At 45.5% G+C, this 22,557-nt stretch overlaps 1 protein-coding gene across 1 annotated transcript in view; it reads left to right on the forward strand.

The window, feature by feature from the left end:
- Positions 1-3,101: 3,101 nt before the first annotated feature.
- NSD1 (nuclear receptor binding SET domain protein 1) overlaps positions 3,102-22,557 on the forward strand; it is a gene marked incomplete at its 5' end in the record, with an annotated part of 40,278 nt that continues 20,822 nt past the window's right edge. Inside the window, 8 exons of the mRNA XM_010009937.1 lie at positions 3,102-3,237; positions 6,116-6,288; positions 8,223-10,155; positions 14,285-14,406; positions 14,554-14,845; positions 16,595-16,704; positions 17,793-17,862; positions 18,222-18,340. Of these exons, the coding sequence (XP_010008239.1) occupies positions 3,102-3,237; positions 6,116-6,288; positions 8,223-10,155; positions 14,285-14,406; positions 14,554-14,845; positions 16,595-16,704; positions 17,793-17,862; positions 18,222-18,340 (2,955 nt within the window). The remainder of the gene's footprint in view (positions 3,238-6,115; positions 6,289-8,222; positions 10,156-14,284; positions 14,407-14,553; positions 14,846-16,594; positions 16,705-17,792; positions 17,863-18,221; positions 18,341-22,557) is intronic.

Below are 22,557 nucleotides of genomic sequence, written 5' to 3' on the forward strand. Positions count from 1 at the left end.
CCCTTCTTCACTAGTCCAGACCTGTAACCTGCTTTGAATCATGTCTCTCCACTGCAGTTACAATATGGTACCTACCTGGTATGGCAGTGGTTCACAAGTTTTATTTAGGCACTTGAAGATTTCCATGCTCTGTAGCTAAACAATGCTCAGACCATATGTAGGGACTATATCTGAAGTTCATGGTTTTTAAAAAACCTTGGCCTTTCCCTAGTCTGCAAGAAAGCTGCCATTACTGCAGGGCTGAGGTTTTGGCCATTGGGCTGTATTAGCAGTTTGATCTTGGCATAATAAATGTTAATTGTAACAGGAATTAAATTTCTTATAATCTGACACAAGAAACACATGCTTTGGGGGCTGAAATTCTGGCATCATACAGCAGAGTTTGAAGGAAGAGACTGACTGTACCTGAATATGATGATAACTGCTGCTATCACTCTGGTAGGGTTTGGGGTTTTTTTTAATGTTACAAATTCTAAAACTCTAGCAGGGTATTTTTATTTTTTTTTTTTTTTCCCCCACTCTGGAAATGTAAAGGCATCTCTGGCCAGGGGTGGGATTTAGGGAGAGAATAGTGCAAGACAGTGACCTGCTGGAGTGCATCCTGTCACAAGGCTCTCCTTGGACATGGGAACACGGTGCTTCCTCATCTGCCTCTGTGACCCACTGGTGGGGCCTTTGTGGTGGGTGATAATGAGTCTGACTGCTGATGCCAGGGAAGGGACTGCAAACTGGTGAGGAATGAGAACAGCAGCGACTGCTCAGGAGGAGGTAACTATTTAAGCATTGTCTGAATAGTTTCCTGAAAGCCAGGTTTTCATCAGGTGTCTGTGTGGGGTATTGAAGGGTGACAAATAGTTGATTTAAATGCAGACTTGCCTCTGGGCAGGGCTGGTGGTGTCCCTCAGGTGGGTCAGTGTGAATGGCTTTGGCAAAACTGCTATACACTGGATTTGGGAGAATAGGATATGACAGACATGAGCCCCTTCAACCTTGGGGCTGGAAAATGTGTATTAAAAAAAAAAAAAAAGGCATTTTTGCAGGAAAAAGAGAAGCTGCAAAGGGCCTAATAAAGCAGGGGGAGGGAGGTACATCTGAACGTGCACCTGCATTTTAAAAGCAGCAGCAAAGGCAGCACCTCTCGTGCTCAGGGAGGAGGCGCCTCTGCATGTGCACAGTGGAGGCACGGAGGCTGCAGCAGAGTGGTGGCAAAGCGGGGGTCTGCAGTCCCCTGCCCAGTGCTCCTTCATAGGATGGTTTGGGTTGAAGGGATCTCAGAGCTCATCCAGTTCCAACCCCCTGCCACAGGCAGGGACACCTTCCACTATAGCAGGGTGCTACCAGCACCTGAGTCCCTTGAACACTGCCAGGGATGGGGCAGCCACAGCTTCTCTGGGCACCCTGTGCCAGCGCCTCAGCACCCTCATAGGGAAAAATTTTAGTATGTCATCTAAGTCTCCCCTCTGTCAGGTTAAAGCCATTTCGCTTGTCTCTACAGCCTGTTGTCAGAAGCCCCTCTCCAGTTTTTATGTAGCTCCTTTAGGTTCTGGAAGTTGCTCTAAGGTCTCCCTGGAGCCTTCTCTTCACTTTCCCCCTTCCTGAGCTCCTGCTGAGCAATAAATTATTGTGTGGCTTTTGATGACAGAGTAAGAAGAATTCCAGCAGTGTAGTCTGTAACATCATTACCTGCTTTTTCATGTAACAGAGGAGTTTATCCTTTTGTATTTTCTTTAACCACATGAAGAAAACCCATAAAACTGAACCTGAAGCTGAATATACATTTTATTGGAGAGGTCTGTTGCATTTTAGTTACTAGGATGTTGAACTGTGAATTGTAAGACGTGCCTCAGGAAGGGTGGTGAGCAGGATGGAGAAGCGAAGTGAGAAGGTGCGCATTTGTGCTATGACAGCTTTAATGAGGAGCATATTGCTGATGCTTATTGGCAAGAGTGATACCTGCAGCACTTCTCAGAGCTCTTAAAATGGTGAACCCAGCTGGGACATGTTGTCTGGTGCTGGTAAACAGGCAGATACCTCACAGCTGGGCATGGAGAATCCTGTATCCTGTGAAAACCGATTGTACCCCATCTCAGCTCAATTAGTCACAACACCACTAAGCTCCTCAATCCTCTGCTTGGCAGAGGTCCTGCTGGTAGTGCAGCGTCCAGCCAGGGAGCTGTGTGCTCAGTAAACAGCACGGGATCTGCTCTCCACTATTCCACAGTGAGACAGAAATGGCATTAAGCTGCCTTAGGATTTGTGTGTTGAAAGATTTTGACATTTTTGTGATTGCTGCACAGCCCTGGGAAGCTCTCACCTGCGTGACTGCTTCTGCAGAGCTGATACTTGTGAGTGGGTTTGAGAGACAGGCACAGTCTGTGTGTCCATCTGTCTCCTAGAGGTGGGATGACTGCTGTTGTGCTGCCTTTCTCCTGCTCTCCAGCTTTGGGGCAGAGTAATGGCAATTCTGCTAATCTAAACCAAAAATTACTACATAAGGGTTTTTTTTTTCTGATTATGCCTGCCTTGGGTTTCAAACAATTTGTGGTGAAGCTTTTTCTGGAGTACATCTGAGAAGCAAAGCAGGGGAGTTACCAGCTTGTGCATCCCAACTTTCTCTCTCTTTTAAGTTGATTAACACTTACTTTGCTGTTCTCATCACGTCTTTCAGTCAGAAGTATTTCATTGTCTCTTACTCTACTTTCCCTGTACATTGCAACCTTTGAAATTAACTTTGCTTTGCTTTGAATGAAATTGGTGTTAGTAAAGTAATAGGGCCTTTAAAGTCTTGCTCCAAATATTTACCTGTGCCAATGTGTGAAGTTTGAGCTCAGTCATTTACCAGAGGTCATGTTCCTTACTGAAACATAACAATAAAACTGCTCAAACCCGGGTTTGTTTTGTTCCTAAAGGAGAATGGGGAGAACCATTGTGTTTTGGAAGGAGTAGGAGCCACTAAGGAAAATCGGGACTTGCTTTTTAATGTTAATGTGTCTGGTGGCCCGATGTAATCTGCACCCGGGGAGTGGGGTGGGGGAGAGGCAAATCTCTCTAAGAGCATCTGGAGCTTTAGTGATTTCTTGTGTTCTGGTTTTTCCCCAAAGATCCAAGCCAAGAAGAAACCTACTCCAGTGAAGTATGAAGTTGGGGATCTTGTTTGGGCCAAGTTCAACAGACGCCCATGGTGGCCATGCACAATTTGTCATGACCCAGTGCTGGACTGTCACTCAAAAATGAAAGGTACTGTATCTACTCAGTCCACAAAGCGGAGGTGTTAATGTATAGCAGAGTGCTGCAGTTTTAAGTTAATTTTCAAGGGCCAGAAATGCTTTTTTAAGGTATAAAGAAATAGACTTTTCTGTGGAAGACCTGGATCTAAAAAGTAGACCTAGATCTGGGAGGAGACAGGAGGAAGGTGAGGCTGAGGCTGATGGAAGTGGCACGGATAGCTGTTGGACATGCAGACATTTCTTCCCAGGGTATAGAAGGATGAGTAGCTGGGCAGAGCTTAAGGCAGTGCAGAAGAAAAAGCAGTCTCTCAAGAAAAGGATGAAGAGAAAAAGGTGGATCAGAGAGGTGAGGACAGAGATGTCCAACAGGTGGACAAGCAGAGCTGGAGTGTGTGAGGACAGTTGGCTAGGTTGGAGAAATGGGAGGCTGGAGAGGCTGAGAAGCAGGGTGTGGGGTAGCACAGTGTAGTCGCCGAGTGCCTGAAGGTGTGATGGGAACGTGTGTGAGGAAGTGAAATGATTTTTGTCTTGCTTGGCACAAGGAAGTGAGGGGCTGTTTCTGGGAAAATGCCAGGAAAACCTGGAGATGCAGCCACATATGTGAAAGTTTAGGGCATAGTGTGTCAGGCTGAGAGCTGGCTGAGTGGAAGGGATGGGAGAAATGAGGTTAGAGCTGTGTGTGCATGAATGCAGAGGAGAGCCAGGAAAGAAAAGTGTCTTAACAAGCTCAAGGCAGAGAAGTGTAGGTTAGTGATGGAGAAAACAGAGGGGAAGTGACTGTATTGCTTTTAGGATCATACAGCCTGCCACGGGGAGACTGCCCCACACGGAAAGGCTTGTTTATGTGTTCCTGGGTTCCTCTTCGGATTCTTTTTGTTCTGTGGGCAACTGAAACCCCTTGACCAGTGCTGTCTGCTGCTGACAACTCTAGACTGGTGAGGTTGCCACTCACTGATGTGTTTCTCTCCAGTTCTTGTGGCCCTTGTCAGTCTAAGAACCAAATGCTGAGAGCAAGTAGACTTTTTTCCAGGTAGCCATCAGCTCAGAGCCCTCTGCTATTTCCGTAGAGACATGATGTAGATTTTCCAACATTGTGCTCATGTCATGCCCAAGACTGGTTGCTGTAGTCATCTTGTTTTTTCTTCACCTTCCCATTCAACCTGATTTTGTTTGCTATTTTCAATAGTCCCTTTCAAGCTCTCAAATTCCTGTCAAAAATGTTGCCAGAAGGTATGCCTGATGCATATTCTCTCCCCTCATCTCCCCCCATGAAGTTTTGGACAAGGTTTAATGTATATATACATTAATTTCCCTCTCAGCCTGTGTATGAGGGTTTCTAATAAAGGAATTTTGCAGGGAAGAAACATGCTGGTAACGCATTCCAGCAAGGTCTGATCTCCAGCTACATGGTGGACTCTCCCATTGGTTTTTATCCTTGTTCAAACCAACAGAGCTCTGGGGAAAATTGTATTTTCCAGTGGTGGCTGTATGGAATGTGCTTATTTCCCCTCCCTGATGGCCAAGGTGGCAGATCTGAACTCTGGTGCTTTTGGGCGGGGGGAGCTGCTGGGTAGGAATCACAGTCCTGCTGCCTTGTCTCTCCTGTTGCCAAGGGAACAAGCCCTTCAAAACAAGACAGGTCACTTCAAAGTCATCATTTGTGCAAAAACCTCTTCTCTTGGGTTTGAGGTGTGGGGTTTCATTTAAAGAAGTTTGCCTTTGCTCAGCAAGCTCTTGACTTAAGGATTTTTTTGGAGCTGGAAGATGGAGGCTCAGTAGTTTGAGTCCCAATACTGGGAATGGGACAGATGAAGTCTGTCATCTTTGCCCTTGGTTTGATGTTGCCCTGGTCATTATTTGTCATCCTCTCAGTAGTCTTGTCCAGAATCTCAGTGTCAGCATCACTAAAGGCTAGGCTGCTGTGCTGTGCTGGCACTCCTGGATGAGGCAGCACAAACCAATGGGCTGTGAAGTGCAAGCTGCATGTTCAGAGGGCGAAGGTGTTCCCAGGAGAACGTGAAGCATGCAGTGCAGTGAAGTGCAGGGGGAAGTTTTATATATTCCTTGTTCAAGCCTTGTTTGCTCTGTTCTAATGCTTTTAACCTGTCCTTTTTCATCAGCACACCCAGTACTGGTTCAGTTCTTAATTGTACCGTGTCAGTTCAGCATTTTCACACAGAAAGCACCTTTGAAAAATCTTTACTTGTGCCCTTATGATTGAGTTTCATATGGAGGTACTCACTGCAACTAACATGTTGTCATGTTGCACCTAGTCCTTGTAGAGTGTGTGTGTGTATATATGTGGACTTAAATACAGGTGTTAATGTTTTATGTTCTAAATGAGTTTGTTTGGTAACAAAGCACTGAACAAAATGGGATATATTGTGGTGGGGGACATTCACCCTGTATGAGTAAATCCTGTCCAGAAGGATGTCATTTCTGGGTATTGGCAAGCACACTGTTGTTTTCCCAGTGGTCAAGTAGACTGGACTGTTTAATCATTAATCAGGGAGTAGCAACAAAGCAATGTCCTGCCTGATATGTTGTGTCTCAGGCAGAAGAATATTTGGATAGTTTTGCAATTTTTTTTGCAGCCAAACCTTTGCTCTAGGGAGAAGTGACCCATCTTAAAACTGTTCATCAATTGATTATAAGAAAAATAAGCACAACTTGGAAATGGAGAGTGGCAACACAGACCATAGGCAGCAGAGATCAAAGGGGTCTCCCTTAGCTCAGAGTAGAAATCCCCAGAATTCACATTCGTGTGGGAATGTTACAAAGCAAAAAGAAGATGAAAATTAACTGTCAAATTATTACTGGTTTTTGTGATTCTTTGTGTCTTTATTCTGTCATTTGCAAGGGGTTATTTCTGTTAAATTTCTCAATAGTTTCCAATCGGAGACCGTACCGAGAGTACTACGTGGATGCCTTAGGAGAGCCTTCAGAGAAAACCTGGGTTGCTGGGAAAGCTATTGTCCTCTTTGAAGGAAGACATCAGTTTGAAGAGCTGCCTGTTCTTCGGAGAAGAGGAAAGCAGAAGGAAAAAGGCTACAAACATAAGGTGAAAGATCTGTTTTCTCTAATATGTTTTTGATTCTTTGAATCTGCACAGTACAGAGTATTCCTTGATGCCAGGAACTGCACTTCAGCAGCTTTCTTCTGTGGCAGTGACTGCAGCATCGCAGCCAGGGAAGTGATTCTTTGCATCGTTACAATGAGCAGAGTTCATAAGCTGCCAGGAGTTTCTAGGCACTCTTTTATGTCGGGGTGTGACTTGCTGCTTTTATTGCCCCAGACAGGAGGAGTCAGGTCTCTGCTGGGAGATGTGTTCGGCAGAGCAGCCCTCTCCTGATGTCTATTACAGCGCGCTTCTAAATAACTTCCTGTGCTGTCTGGCAGCCTCTTTTGGCTGATGTGAAGCAGAGGTGGAGTTGCACGCTTCACTAGATCGCAGACTGAGATAAAGCAGAGGGGTTTTTAGCCCTGCTTCAGTAATTCTCTTTATAGAAACCTGTTAGGACTTACAGTTTGACTTGGAAAACGCTTTGTCAGTGAGCTTGTGGGAATGAGTTTTGTGGCTCATCGCATCATCACCATTTCCAAACATAACAGCCCTGGGCAGTTGTAGCCAGTATAATGTAACGTGACACAGGGGTCTGGTCTGTGTCTTCAGGAAGGTGACTGGAGAAATTAACTTCTTAGGATTGCTGAAGTGAAGAAGTACAAAGGTTACAGCATTACTGAAAGAGAGCAAATAGGCACACTAGGCAGTGTTGTCTGGTTTTTCGTCTTTTCCAAGAGGTATATGACCTGTGTCAGTGCAGACCCATCAGATTAAATGTGCTCTTGCAGATGTGAGTCTCTGAGTGTAATGCTCTCATTTGTTTTTCCTTTTCCAAGGGCATGTTCAGTATCTTCTCTAAGGACTTTTCTACTTGCCCAGCCCTCTATCAACTAGTTACATGCTCCCAGGTAACTTTTTTAGTCCTAGAAATGCTGCATGGCTAGAATCTCATCCTATAAGTAAATGGCAGTATCAGTGTGGCCGGAGTAGAGGGAATCAAATGTTTGCATAATGTCTAAGTTTGCTTTCCTGGAAGCCAGGATCTGATGCAAAGCTGAAAGGTTTTGGCTTGGTTTGCTGTCAGGCTCCATAAAACTTATTTAATCTGCTGAGATGCAATTTGGTTGGTGTGGGCTTTTTTAAGGAAAAGTGTCAGAAATTTGAGCTGTTCCTCATGCCTTGGAATTGGTTTTGATTTTGGGAGCAGTTGTGAAACCTTTGATTTGCTGTTGTGCAGCCAAAAACTACACACACAAACAAGTTTCTTGCTGGTTTTAGATATTAGTGGAAGTTCCTGTAGAGTATGCAGAGTGCTTTTTGTTATATACTGAAAGGTACAGAGTTAAACCTGCGAGACTTCTCAGTAATGGACGTCTTGGATTTGATATGAGTACATTTTGACTCTGTGTGTAGATCCTGTGTTTGTACCAAGGTGAGTTGATGGAGAGGCAAGATTGAGTGCTCTGAGTTCAAGGGTGCAGGAACTATCAAGAACAAGCAAAGCAAAGATGTCTGCTCAAATGTTTTGGGGAAAATGATGCTGCTTTTGCCTTGAGAGGCTTGTTGGCTCTTGCTTTGTGTTTCTGTGCCAGGGATCCATACCATATGCGTTCCCCTTTGCAGGCTGTTGTGTTCAGGGTGTGTGTGGATGCCAGGACATCTGGTTCCTGAAAGACCTGTGCTTGCAGGGACCTTTTTGCTGTTTTGGGAGCACAGAGGGATTTTTATTAGGCTCAGCAGGAGTGCAGGATGCTTACCCAGGAGCAGTGTTTTCTGTGTCTGCTGCGCATAGTCTGGGAATCCACGTGATTGTCTTAGAGATGCAAAATGCAGGACAGTCACTGTTCTGTGCCTTGTGTACCTTGATCTCACTTTTATGCTGTTGCTTACACGCTCAAATTGTATTTCTTTCTGTTTCCTCTAACTTGAAGGTTCCTCAAAGATTTATGGCTAAATGGGAGAGCAGTGTTGGACAGGCAGAAGACATTCTTCTTGGAGAGGATCAGAAGTGCAGCCAGAACTCCAGCGAGCTGGACAGCGAGAAGGAAGTGCAGTCGGAATATTATACCAATGGCCCTGGCGCTGAAGGGGACAGGCAGCTCAATGGCTGTTTTAAATCCTTGACATTTGACTCCAGACACCCAGCCAGGGAAAAAGGAAAATTGCACATTAAGCCACACATGAAAAAAAGCTCTGACAGCAGAAAAAGGACTAGAGTAAAAAAGAGTGGTGCAAGAGGGGAAGGATCTAGGGGAGAAATCAAAGAGAAAACAACAGAGAGCATAGTTAGAAACATGATGATTGGGGACCTACCAGACAAACATGCGTCTCATGAGCTTCGCCGGATTGCCAGCAGTTTAACAGCCTCCAGTAGCACCAGGGAGAACCATTTGCTTTCCTCCTTTGGAGAAAGACGTTTTGAAAAGACTTTGAAACTCGACTATGAGAATCGTAAAAGTGATGCTCTGAAAAACAATCTCCAAGGGGATTTGTTTTCAAGTGCATCTTTGGAGAGGGAGAAAAGCTCCCTGGGCATTTTGTGCAGTTCCAAATTACAGATACACTATTCTGCATCTGATGCTGGTATGGAGAAAAAACAGACTGAATCTGATTCATCCTCTTCCCTCTCAGACGGTGGGAACAGTGACGTAGATACCATGGACCAAAGTTCAGAGAGAGCTTCTAGTACTCTTGAAGTTAGTGATTCTTCAGATAAGGTGGAGAAGGAATTTCCTATGACATCAAGTGGAAACATCAAGCTTTCGATGTATCTTTCTCAGAAGAGCAACAGAAGGGCCAGGAAGAAGTCGTACAGAGACCGCAAACCTCTGGGAGGTTCGGTAACCAGCAGACTTGATGCTGAATTTGCAGATGGGGAGCTTGAAGTAGGCTTCTCTGATGCTGAGATGTCATTGACAGCTCTTGAGCGCTCTTCAGATGTGAGAAACGACAATCTTTCCCCAGCAAACAAGCACACTACTCCCCAAAGTGTTTCCAAGGACAGCTCCTGGCCTGCTGTTGGAAATCAAGCAATCTTAAAACCGAAAAGCACGAAATTGTCCCGGATCAGGAGTATAAAATGCAAACATAAAGAAAAAGTTGCTGGGTTGGAGCCTCCTCTTGCAGAAGAGGAGGGTGGTGTGAATCGCTGCTCTTCTGATACCAAAGGTTTCTCTGGCCTTCAGAGAGATTCTCTTCAGAGAAGTGGAAAAGTTGATGGTCAGAAACTGTTAAACAACATGCATGAGAAACCCAGGGATTCTACTGAAATAGAAACAGCTGTGGTGAAACACGTCTTGTCAGAGCTGAAAGAGCTGTCTTACCGGTCCATGAACAATGATGCCAGTGACTCTGGCACTCCAAAGGCCTCAGTACCTTTACTTTTCTCTTCTGCCTCTGGTCATGGTCATTTGCCTATTGAGCCAGATTACAAATTCAGCACCTTGTTAATGATGTTGAAGGATATGCATGACAGTAAGACAAAAGAACAGCAACTGATGACTGGTCAAAATATAGTCCCATTTCGAAATACCAGCACAGCTGATGGTTCTGGAAGCAGTTCTGCAAGTGGTTTGAAGTCCTTGTCTATTGTAGGTCCCTCATATAAAATAGAAAAAAATGGAGATTGTGTTCAGGAAACAGTAAATCCAAACTCCGCTCTAAGCAACTCCTCATTTTCACACAATCCTCCAACCAAGTTGACGGGGATTGGTGCTGGTAAAAGGGAGCCCACGAGTACTGCTGTTTCTGGGACAAATGGCACAAATTGTGTGTCCAAACGCAACTGTTCAAAATCTAAGCAGTCATCAAAGCTTGGAGATAAAACAGTTTCAAACAGAAAGGACTTAAAACCAGGAGGGCCAAGTAAGTTGCTAAGTTGGTTATCCAGAGATTCAGGAGAACGTGCATTCCGCGTTCATGGTTCGGTTACCAGTCCTCTAGGTAATGAAGCAGAAGATACTGAGAGGAAAGAGTCAACAGAGTCTATTGATTTAACAGAACATTCAACTGATGAAGACTCTGCCTGTTTATCTGATGACAATTTAGATCATATTGGAAGGAGACCTGAAGCTGGTAGAAATATTGAGAGCTGCATTTCTACTGAAAATGGGGAGAGTCCAGACTTGGATTCAGAGGCAAATAGTGAGAGCTCTCTTGGTGATGAGTCTAATGATGTAAATCACGTAGCACCCAAAAAGCGATGGCAGCGTTTTAACCAAAGCAGTGCTAGATCTAATAAGCACACCAGTAGATCTAGGGAACAAGGAAACTTGGAGAGTGCCTTTGGCCTGAATTCTCGTGGCTTTTCACGGAAGGGAAATGAGTGCTTGGGAAGTAGGCATTCCCCTCATACAAAGGTGCTTGAGGGAGACCTGGCAGATCAGGACTATAAGAATCATTTAGACTTAGTTGAGAAACGTTTGAATGTATGTGGTAAGCCAAACAACAGTGTGATGGACTCAGAAACAGAGCTTGGCAACTTTGCTCCCCAGTCTGAATTCTCTGCACAAGGTAAGGGAGCTGGACTTGCACCAGAGTGTGTATTTGTATACATTTAATACTTTCTCATTTAAAGCATAAGTTACGGAACTTGGGACTGTTTGGAGATGTACGCTTTCTGAGCTGAAGAAAGTGTGGTATGTTGGTTTGGGGTTCTCTGTAAACATGGAGAACAAAGAAGGCAGAGCAAAAATGGGATTTTGCTTAGCATTTTTTTGGTTAGAAAGTTTAAATACATTACAAATTATTAGTTCCTCCACAGTGAAAGGTGAAATAAGCATCCTTCCAAATTTGGGAATTCTTTTAAACTTATACCTTCACAGTGCGTTCCCTAGAGTCATATGCTTGGTGTTGGCTGATAGGTCAGTGCTAGAAAGTGTTGGGAAACTGAGCCTCAGTGGCTGCTCTGACTTACTTTCCTTTTTTTCTAGTGCTGTTTGACATAGTCTTTTAGGTTTTTTTTGTAGGATTTTTGGTGTTTTAGCATGGAATTTTAGCTGCTAATAGTGAATTGGGGAGCCCCACAGATTGCCTAATTCACAGCTCTCGTGTGGCTGCCTGACAGGTGAAGGGGAGAATGGAAGAGGGGGAAGTTCCAGGGAGGCAGGGCTGGAGGTGAGTCTGGAAGATGGCAGGCAGAAGGCAATGTTATTGGAAGGGAGATGACCTAGGAAGGAGGGAGGCTTCTGAGGACTACAAGGTCAGACAGCCCTGCCTCTCCCTCAGAGATGGGGATGTTTATTAAAGCCAAAAATCACCCCCAAAACAAACAAAACCCCAAAGGGTGTGTGTGTGTAAGGAATAGGTCCACTAGAACGATGAATTTTTTATATAAATTTCACCAAACTAAATTGCTGTAATCTAGTTGTAATAACACAGATCAATATAACTTTAGGATAGGATTTTGAACTTGTGTGCATTTTGTCACTTAGGTGTTCCCTCAGTGCACATTTTGGTGTATGTATTTTGCTATCAGTGGTTGCAGGAGGTTGCCTGCACCTCTGTTTCAGTGTAGAAAAGGAAGCTCCTGGCATAGTAGTTGTAGGACCTGCCCAAGGCAAGTCACAGCAGGCGCAGAAAATGAGCCCATAGGGTGTAACACATGGGGAAGAAGTTCTGGTTTGAAGTCATAACCAGCTTAATGGTTCCCTGACTGCTGTGGCTGCGTGTTTTTTAGGACTTGAATTTCCACAGAGCAGGTGAGAGGATGCACAATGTTTTGAGGCTGTCAGGGCTCTGCCACAGGAGTGTCGCAGCCCGCTGGAGGGAGCAAGTTCCTCATTTGCACTAAGATGCAGCCAGGTTCCCATAGCTTCATGGTGGATTCACTATTGAAGGGTCCCTGTAATGTTGCTGTATGAGGTGAAGATGCAAGTCTACAGAGAGAGCCAGAGAAGAACTGCTAGGAGGTAGTAATATTAGGAAGGAGCATGCTCCTGGGCAAGGTGGCATTGGTGGAGAGAAGCACATAGTTGTCCTGCTGCTGCATGGAGGGATGCGGTGACAATGAGGGCCTGGGTTTGCTTGCAGAAGTGACAGATCAACTGCAGTTTACCTTAGTTCCCCCTGCTCCAAATAGCACATGAGCCTTGAAGCACATCTGAAGCTTATTGATGCAGATGTGCCATAGGGAGGCACCGGAGGTGTGTGAGGAGCTGTCTGGACTGCTGTAATGTCCCCATTGTGCTGGTGGTAGTGAGTAAACCACTAATGCTGTGGAAAGCAGTCTTCCTTTTCTATCAGGCAAGGCCAGTTACATGCTAGAGAGAACAATGCTGGAAGTCAGGCTGACTGCAGCTTACAGAAGAGAAGACTTGCTCTGCCAGTGCTTTGAGAAGACGTGGCTAATCCTCGTCTGCATCAGGCAGAGAGTCAGTGCAAGAAATCACAACAGATTGCAGTTACAACTGTCTTATTTCCACTAAGCTCAAACTATGACTTCATCATAGTAGAATAGTGACATTTGGCATATTTTTGGTACAAACTTTGCAGTGTGATTTAATGCAGTTCAGGCAGAAGTGAAGATTTGGTGGAACCCACTGATGTAAACCATTTTTATAACTAATGGTTCTGCTAGGTATGTGATTTGGCAGTGCCAGTCAGACTGCATGTGGGATTCTTGTACATGACTTGCTTTGGGAGAAAAAGGCAGCTAAGTCAGCCCTCCTGGCACAGTGCAGTGTGCTCTGCTGCGTGGCTTCAGGGCTCTGAACAGTTTCCCAGTGAGGATCATCATCCTGTAACTGTTTGCGTTATGTGAAATGTGTATTTCACCCAGACACCTGTGCAGAACGTTAATAGAAGTTGAAAATGGCTGTGTTTGAGAAGGTTGTTCCTTTCTTCTCTTTTGGCCAAGTTTAACTTTCACATGCTTGTTTAACCACAAAGCCGCAATAAAGTGTAGCAATCTTGTCCAACATCCCTGTTCTGAAGCGTGGCACAGGAATGCTTTGGTATAAAATCCTTCCGTTTTAAAGATGAAAAAGCCACACCTCCTACACATGAAAAGAAGCAAAGGGAGTGTTTACTGTTTGTTCCTAAACTTCCAGGAGAGACCACAAATGGTTTTGTGACTAGAAGAAATCTTTTGATAATACAAAAAAGAAGGAAAGTCAGAGGTATTTCAGCATGTGAGGAAAAGATGTAAATTTGCATCATCTTTCTTCTGCAGCTTGCTGAGTAGAGGTGACATAGAGCGTCGGGGCTCTCTCTTTGGAGCTTACTGTGTGCCGGGGTGTTGAGGTGGTGCAGCATGGATGGTTAGGTTTGTGTTGAGGAAATAAATACCTGTTACTGGGTTTCCTTTGCAGTGGTGCATCATTGTGCAAACACAAAGATGTGGGAGCCCTGAAGAGCTTTCAGTTGCTGGCAAGGACTGTTTGCTCCCTGATCTCATTGTGGAATCTATTGTTGGGAAGCAAAGGCAATAAATGGCCTGGCAGCAGCAGATGGGAAATACCAGGCTCTTGTAGTATATACAGAAATATGCCAGGGAGGAGGGGAAGGGAAGGAGTTAGGCTCATGTATTATGAGTGAAACTAGTGACTGAACTGTGGGATGGGAAAACAGTGCTTTCCTGTGCCCCTGCTCTAAAGCCAAAGGAGTTTGGGTTAACAGAAAGTAACATGATGATCTTGAGTTGCTAATAGTCTTAGGTTTCAGTAAAAGTACTGCAAGAGGTTGGATGTAGTTTATTTAGGGAGATGGTGGGTGAAATTCCAGAAGCCTCTTAGATACGTGTTTTTTGCTTTCTTATCTGAACTTCATGAAGTCCCTTAGGTCCTTAAAAATCCCACCTGTCATGTCAGGATTGTGGAAAATAGGAAGCTCAAAATTTATAAGGCTTTATCAGTGAAACAAGTACCAGGGCTTTTCCCACATGGAGCCCCTGGAGGGGAAGGCAGAAACAACTCATATCTAGAGATCATGAGGATCATTTTGTCTTGTGATCATCTCAGAAACAAAGTCTTGAAGCTGCTTTCCTTTTTCTTAGTACATTCAGAGAGGAAACGCCTTAGAAAGCCAAGTAAACGGCTTCTGGAGTATGCAGAAGAATATGATCACTTATTTGCACCCAAGAAAAAATCAAAGAAGGGCCAGGAGCAAGTGCAAAAGGTGGGTGAAGGCCAATGTGCTTTTCATGGTTATTACTCTGGGGCTCTGGTCTGTGTGCTTTTGATGCATTCTTGCTGGCTGAGTGTTCTTGCTGCGTGCGGTGCTGTGCAGGAGGAATGTTTTCACCAACGTGTTTCACTATGCTAGGTGAACTCTGTGGTGAGGTCTGAGTTTGAAGGAGGTCTTCCTGCACAGTGCAGTCCTGACAGAGCTACCCAGCGGGGGCCCAGTCCTTTGGTTTCAACTCCATCTTCAACCAAAGAGTCCCCTCCCATCCTTGAAGCAGAGTGCTCCTTCTCAGAACTAGGATCCCACTCTACTAATCCCACTGATCAACTTCTAGAAGGACCTTCAGAATCTCCGGATCTGGTGCTGTCTTCCTCAGATGTTTCTGAAGTTTCTGCTTCTCCGGATGCAGAAGAGAGATTCCTGAAATCAGGTAAGTGGGAGGCGGTGTGATTCTGCTCCCACAAGTGAATGATAACACAAGTTCAGCAAAACTTGTTGCTTCAGTCAGTGGGAAAAGGTTCGTAGCTGTTGGTCTGTTAGTTTGGTTTTGCTTTGCTGCATTCATGACCACTGTTGGTTCTGGAATGGGTGAGAGGGCAGGCGCAGTGGGTGACCCCGTGAGCTGGATGATTACACTTATGATAATAGCTTTATGTAGTGTGTCTTCCTTAGGTTCTGGCAGGGAATACTGAAGAAGGTCACAGGTCTTTCTCTGGGTCCTTTCCATGCAAACAGTGGCATTTCTTTAGCTTGAAGGTCTTTTGCTGCTGTTAAACCTTTTGGATAAACATTGTTGTGCTGAGGTTTATATGCAAAGTCAATAATCTGCAGAGCGCATGGGGTGACATTTTGTTCTCCTAGTAAACTCCAGAAATTGTGGCACAGAAATTCCTCTGGAAGACCATTTTTTCCTTTCTTTCTAAGAAAAATTGCTGTAGAAATTGTTGGAGACTTGTGCTAGCAGCAAGCCAGGGCCTTGGCTTTCGGTAGGGCACAATATACAACGAGTGAGTGTGGTCTGATGGGTTTTCCCTATTCCAACAGAGTCAGTATCAGGGTCTACTTTGCAGTACATTTGTTCTCTGGTAGCATCTAAAGGCATGTCCAGGGTTAAAGTCCTGGTGTTCTGGCTGTGCTGACTTGGAGGCAACACTATTCCTGTTCTAAAGGGCCTATGGTCAGTCAGAAACATTAAACCAAGCAGAGAGGTACAGTTACTGGGAGGTCAGCCTGTTATGTTTGAGGGCAGAGGGATTGCCTCTGGGGGCTTGTGGGTGTCAGATGGAACTGGAAAGTTGTAGAGGATTAAAGGAAGAGAAACTGGGGATGTGAACCTGAGGTTGGAGGTACAGCAGTGGGAACAAACATCCAACGTGCAGAGGTTGCATGGCTCTGAGAAAACCTGCCTCTTGCTGAAGCACACAGAGCCCAAGCTATTGACAGAGGCTTGCCTTGAGAATGGTGCTGTGTTATTCTTTCCATCAGGTGTCTGATGCATAAGCAGTGTCACGGAAAGGACACATCCAAGGCTGATAAAGCAATCGGGTGAACAGGGTGGGGTGGGTAGCAGGCTTCTTCTGTGGAGTGTCTTGCACTCATAGCATCATTTTTCTTGGTCGTTCTAAGTCTATACTTTTGCCAAAATCAGTGTGGATGAGCCTAGGTCTAGCAATTTGTTACCTCCTGAGTGCCAGCAAAAAGCTTGAATAGGAAATGGTGCAGGTTACAGCTAGTTTGGGGAGTCTTTTCCCAGCTACTTATAACCAGGAGCATGTCCTTTAGCACGTTTACTATGTGCAGCATAAATCCTGGTATGAGTGGCGTGGGAGTGGAGGCAGGGCTGGTTTTGTCAGTGGTAGGACTGGCTTATGCCAGATCAAAGTGATTGTGAAATTATGGTCTGAATTGTTCTGCCAGGATGGGTTATCTGCTGGCATTGACTCTTCTGGGGGTGGATTTTTGTATTGCATATTGGCGTATGCCTGAAGGTCGTGGCAGGCTGAGGTCCATTACTGTGGAAGTTGTACAGAAACAGGTGATGGCATCTCTGCCTAAGGAGCTTATGATCACAAAGACAGGGTGAAGCAGACTGTTTTGAACTGTTGGCTGATATTTGGTTAATGGTTTAGTCTGAAGATAGAAAACCCCTATTTATCTGATGTGAAGAGTTTCATTGCAGGAAACTTTGAAAGCAAGCGTCAGAGGAAGCCCACTAAAAAGCTCTTGGAATCCAATGATTTGGACACTGCCTTTATGCCAAAGAAGGAGGAGTGGACTCCCCCAAAGAAGGTACTTTCCTTACAGCTCTCTTGAAAATCAGATAGAAAACAAGCCTAGGCAGCAGACCCTGCTGAATGAGACACAGTGCAATGGGCTGTGTTTTTTTGTTGGCTGTGGCCCAGGAGCAAAGGTTCACCCTTCCCAAAGGTGCTGGTTGCTGTGTTATGAGGGAGAAATCTGCTGAACATAGACGTGTTCCCCACCCCTCGCCAGTTGTATGGGGGATGGGGTAGTTTTGGCTGTAAAATTTCTTCTCTTTGTTAATTTATATGGAAAAGGGAGTCATCTGGATGCTGGCTGGGAAGGTGCGAGCAGAAATGTTCTGCACAGAGGGTTTCTGTCACTGCTGTGGTGCAGCTTGAGCTTGAACCTAAGGCTTTGTCCTTTTCCATCAGATTTCCTCTGAGCAGTGTTTCCTTTGTTAGCTTCCCAGGTGATCTGGTGAGTGGTATGTAAGTGCAGAGCTTGTAGCAGGATGGAGGCTTGAGTTGTGTCGCATGTAGCATACAGTGCTTGGTGCAGATTTTTAAAGAAAATGCTGCTTTTCTCCGCTAAACACTTGATATTCAGTGACATGGTTTGGAAAAAAAGCAACTTGTAAAGAATTATTTCAGGTGATGGTACCTGCATAAGACTTGTTGCCGTTTTTACTAAGGTTGATTAATAAGAGTTTTCCTCCTTTTTCTCTCTGTGTGGCACAGCCTTAATACAGTTATCATGGTTGCAGTATTGCAGAGGCCAGTGTATTTCAGTCTTGAGCTCCATAAAAGTATAAATCCAGAAGAGATTCTCTCTTCCCAGCAGCTTACAGGGTGCTAGCAGCCTTTCTGGGAGAGTTCAGGAAATGGTGGATGATGCTGGTGAGCACAAATCAGAGCAGACCCAGCATTCCTCTCCCTGCCCAGAGGCTGACTTTTCCATGTGGGATCTATCACACACACAAAACAAATGTTTTCTTGTAAGTTCTCTAGTCACTGATGTATTTGTGACTTGAACTGTAAGTTAGAAGTTGCAATTGTTCATAAGGGCTTTGAATGGCTGAGGAACGTGCATCTTTGATTTGCATCTGGTGACTTGACTTGGTTCTGTACTTGTAGGGTACTGGCCCTTCAGAGAGTGACAGCTCTGAGCTCTACTCACCAGCCCACTTGTCGGACCTGGGAGAAGGTAAGTGAAGACTGTTGGTGACATATGAGAGGAGGTAGTTACCAGTGTTTGATTAGCAGTGTAAGCTTTGTGTTGGTAGCATTTCTTCTTCCCTGCTGAAGGTTGCATTAGGAAAGTCAGTGATATTGTTCAGCAGATTAGAAAAAGAAGCTAAAACCAGTGTGAATCGGTGGTCCCCTGATGGTTGCAGGACAGAGGGAAGACTGCCTGGAGGCTGGTATTACCCCAGCCCTTATGCCTTCAAAGACAGCAGGACCCAGCCCAAAGCCCTCAAAAAGGGTGTAGAACTTGCCGGTGGCACCTGCAGCAAGGGAATAATTTCTGCATTTTCCTTGACTGGTTTTTCTGTTGCATCCCAGCTTCTGAAAAACTCTTAGAGAAGCAGCGAAAGCGGAAGAGACAGCGCCATACCTCTACTGCAATGCATTCCAAGAAGGAGAGAAATGAGGAGGGGCGGGGGGAGACCCCACACTCTGAGGTACTGTTGCATCTTCCTACACACTGTCATCCCTGTAACCTTTCTGCTGTTTCCCAGGGCACTTTGCAGAGCCTAAGCCAGGTCATCTTTGGCTGGGTGGTGTATCTGTGGGGATTTTGTCCCACTGATGTACTTGCATGAGCTGGGGTTGAAGCTGAAGATACCACCTTGATTTAATATCTATTTTGTGATGACTGTTTAACTTGGGCTCAGTTAAGCTGCTACTCAGTTGATTCTCCTGGAGAGAGGCTGTTCTGTTCTGGTGGAACCAGGGTTAGCCTGGCATCTTGCTTTGCACCTCAGAAAGTCTAGCTGCTATAAACGGTCTTCGGTGGTGGTGGGAATCTTTCCCTTTCATGCACCAGTATGAAGCACAAGCACTAGGCTGCAGACTTCAGCCCCTCCTTCTGCTTGTACCTGCACAGCAGGGTGAGCTAAGGACCATGTTGGAGGGGGTGGATGGACCTGTCTGTGACTGCTCACAGGGGCCTCTGATCACATTCTGCCATCCAGCAGAAGGGGATAACTGGGGAGACTCCCTTCTACTGCATCCCAGTAGAGTTGGCATACAAATATCTCTGACAAGCACATTTTGCCTTTTAGGAATGAGCCAGGTGTAGGGGAAGCAAGACTTTTCCTGGGAGAGGCAGGACACCTCTGGGCCTCTCGCCATCGCCTCTCACTTCCAGTGGCCCAAGTTCAGGAGCAGGCTGTTCTGTCAGGATAGTCAGTATGTATTTCAGGAGCCAATTATAGACATATATTGTTCTATTTGTTGTTGTAATACAGCTTCCAGGAGAGCACAAACCTCACACCCGTTTAAGACGTGCCAATCACAATGCTACTACTGCTTTCTGAAAAGGTTGTTTCTGATGGGGGTCATAAGTGGGGTAATACCCCTGGGCTGTACAAGCCTTCCTGTGATGGTGTTAGTGCTCTTGTTGAAGTATGCTTATCTGGAATTGTGTGTCAAAGAAGCTTGTACAAATATCTTTGCCAATGCTGGGAGGGACCAGTTAACACTGTCTGCTGTTAGGTATCCGCTAAGAGACAGCACGTTCTCTGAATCTTTTATAGGGAAGAAAAGATGCAGAGCTGCAAAGCAGCTAGGCCATGGCTCTGAATCCTGCACCTACCATTCACTGCAGGGGAAGCCCAGGGAGTCTTAACTGTCTACCACTTTAGATACGTGTTGAGTACCTGAAGTTAGGTGCGGTAAACCATGCCAGAAATAAAAGGCAATGCTTGGCACCTTTTGCCTCTTGAGCCACTGTGGTGAGTGTTCACCCCTCGGCTTAGTTGAGTGCATGGATACTGGTGAGTATTGGGGTGCTGTGGAGATGCAGTTGTGCTTTCACATGGAATTCAGACCATGCTGGTCCATAAGTTGCTTTCCACACGCCCAGTAAGGAACTCCCCTTGTGCTGAGCGGTGGTGCTAGAAGAAATATATGGTCTGATGATACAGCATAGTGAAGCCTTGGATCCAGCTGCTCTCAGAGGAAAAGAGGGCAAAAGAAAGCTTGTCTGCCAGGGCTGAACTAAGCAGCTTTCTCTGTCCTTGCTTGTCTGTGGAGCCAGAAGTGCAAGTTTGCAACATCAGGGCAACAAGAGACTGAGAGAAAGGGATGAAAAATGCTGTTGAAATGATTGTCAAGGTTGTGAGCCAAGGTCAGGCTATGCCAAAGAACAGGCATTTTGAGGATGTGCCAGATACAGCAGCAAGAGATAGCTCTGGAAGAAGACCAAGGATGAGAGACCTGCCCCCTGTAGGAGGTATGTAGTTTTGCAGTACTTAACGTTTGGTAGAGGAAGGAAGGGGATCAGTGTGACAGGTTCTTTTGAGTGATGGCCTTGAATGGCAATCCCCTTCTCTCTGTTCACAAAATCAAGTATCTGGCCTTACCTACCCTGCCTAGCTCTGACATTCCCTTCTCTATGCTGTTCTGGGAGCATTGTGGCCAAAATCCTGGTATGTGAAATGTGCCGGCTGGCCAGCTGTTTGCAGAACCAGAGAGGATGGGTTTAGGCTGAAAGAGCAGGGCTAGAGCCTGCTGTGCCACACTGAGCAGTGTGGGCCCAGTTGTTAAGGTAGCATTGCTGCTGGCAAATGCTTTCAGATCTGAAGAGGCAGTTGCTGGTTAATGCTGTGTGATTCCTAGATGCATTTTAGTTTCTCATTCCATTAACATGTGAAACGTGGCCATCAGGGTTCAAACCACGGGATCCTAACAGCCATGGTAGAAAACAACTAGAAGGATAGAAAGATGAAACAGTTCTGAATCCTTCATACCCCTGTCTATAGCAAATCTCTGCGTGGGTGTCCCCTGCTTCCAAAACACTTCCTTAGCTACAGCAGGAAGCCGGTGCCACTGACCACAGGACGGGTGGTGCTTGTTTACCAGTACCCTGCCCCTCCTGACAGGGATCTTGGGGACCACGAGAGGAATGATATATACCACTTTGTAACACTGGGGCCCCAGCATAAGCAGAAGCTATAGCTGATGTTGTTTGCCCATTCCAGTAGCTGATTAACCCTGCTCTTGTTCTCCGTTACAGTGACCCCTGCAACCCTGAGGTCACTGCTGAGCTGAGCAGAAGAGGGAACACCTATGTAGAAATAGGAGGATCTGAACTGTAACCAGTCCTTGGAGCATCAGTGGCTGGTGCACAAAGCAAGTGTTTGGGCCAGAGGGCTGCCTTGCAGCAGACAACATAATTCCTAGCAGAAATAGAGCTGCAAGAGCAGAAATATCATAGCACTTAGCTTGAGAAGATGCTGTTGTGCATAGAGGCAAAGGTAGCTGTTGTGGTTTTAGATGGACTTTTTACTAATGCCATAGAGACGTTTCCCTTCCCTCTGCCAGGGCTGCGTGGTAGGGTGGCAGCAGCTTATGAGCTCATTATCAGTATCCCACAGGCTGCATTGCTGCCAGCCTTCCAGCAAGATCGTGATGATAGGCTGTACACTGTATGGGGTGTTGGACTGGCAGTAATTTGTAGCTGGGACTTTTCTCTTTTTGTGCTCAATAAAGGCAATTTATAACATTTATCTTTGTATTGTGTGCTTTAATATACCACCAGTGCACTTGTGCATCACTGCTCCACAGAACTCACATGGCTTTAGAATATCCCTGAATAAAACATACTGCTTCATTCAGGGAAAACAAACAAAACCAACCAACAAAATAAAGCACCAGGCAAAGGAGGCATCATTATGTGACCAGAATATCAGCTCACATTCTTCCAGCTTTAAACTTCGGGAGATCTTTATGTCCTTATTTTTCGCAGGATAATAATGCGTTCAAAGGACATTCAGTTTACTTTACAAGCTTTAGTAGCACCACAACTCAGACTGATGCTTTCCCATACGGAAAATGGTGCAAAACTCCCTCATAATAGTTAGCTGAACACCTGGCACCAAGCATGCTTGAAGATATGAGAGTGGTGGCTGCTGCTCCTACCAGCACTTTGAATTCCTCACAAGGTCTTTCAGTTGTACAGCAGACAGTGCGTATGGTTTGGTGACCGAGGGAGGAACTGGCAGCTACACACTGAGATCACAGCTAACTGCAGTGAGCTGAGATATTGAAAAAATGGCAGAGACCTTAAAATCTTCTTGCTGAAAGCACTTGGCTAAAGGTCATCCCTTTGGTGCAGCATTAATGGCCCTTAAGGCATACTAGGCAACACATGCTGATGTGTTGCCTAGACTATACCAGAGGGGCCTGGAAGCTGGTGAGATGGTGCTTCTCTCTTGGTTGCGTGTCCTGAGAAAACTGAAGGCAGGGCAGCGGTATCTTGTGGTAGAAACAAATGTCTGTAGGATATCTGCTGCTCTCCTTCCAGCTAACAGTGTCTGGGCAGGTCCTACAAACACATTGGAAGGTGTCCTTCAACCTTGGGGAGCTTATTTATTGACTTGGCCCGTTTGGGTGAGGTTGGCCTTTATCTTTGGAAGTCCATCTTCTCAGCAGGATGCTCTTTCACCAGTAGATGTTTCAGTCAATGCTGTGATACTCGTACCTGACAGATGCTTATGAAAGACTCACAGGCAGGGTGGTGGTGTAAGTGCCCTGGTGCACTGTTCACTTTGGTGTTGACCAGCTGGTTTTTGCTCACACAGGCACTTGAGTACTTATGTGCCTGTATTTTACATGGGTTAGGACAAGCTGAGACAAGCAGGGAAAGTCTGGCTCATTTGCTGGGTGCCAGCTG

This window comes from Nestor notabilis, unplaced genomic scaffold (assembly GCF_000696875.1).
Source record: "Nestor notabilis isolate BGI_N333 unplaced genomic scaffold, ASM69687v1 scaffold15132, whole genome shotgun sequence".
Classification (NCBI taxonomy): domain Eukaryota; kingdom Metazoa; phylum Chordata; class Aves; order Psittaciformes; family Psittacidae; genus Nestor; species Nestor notabilis.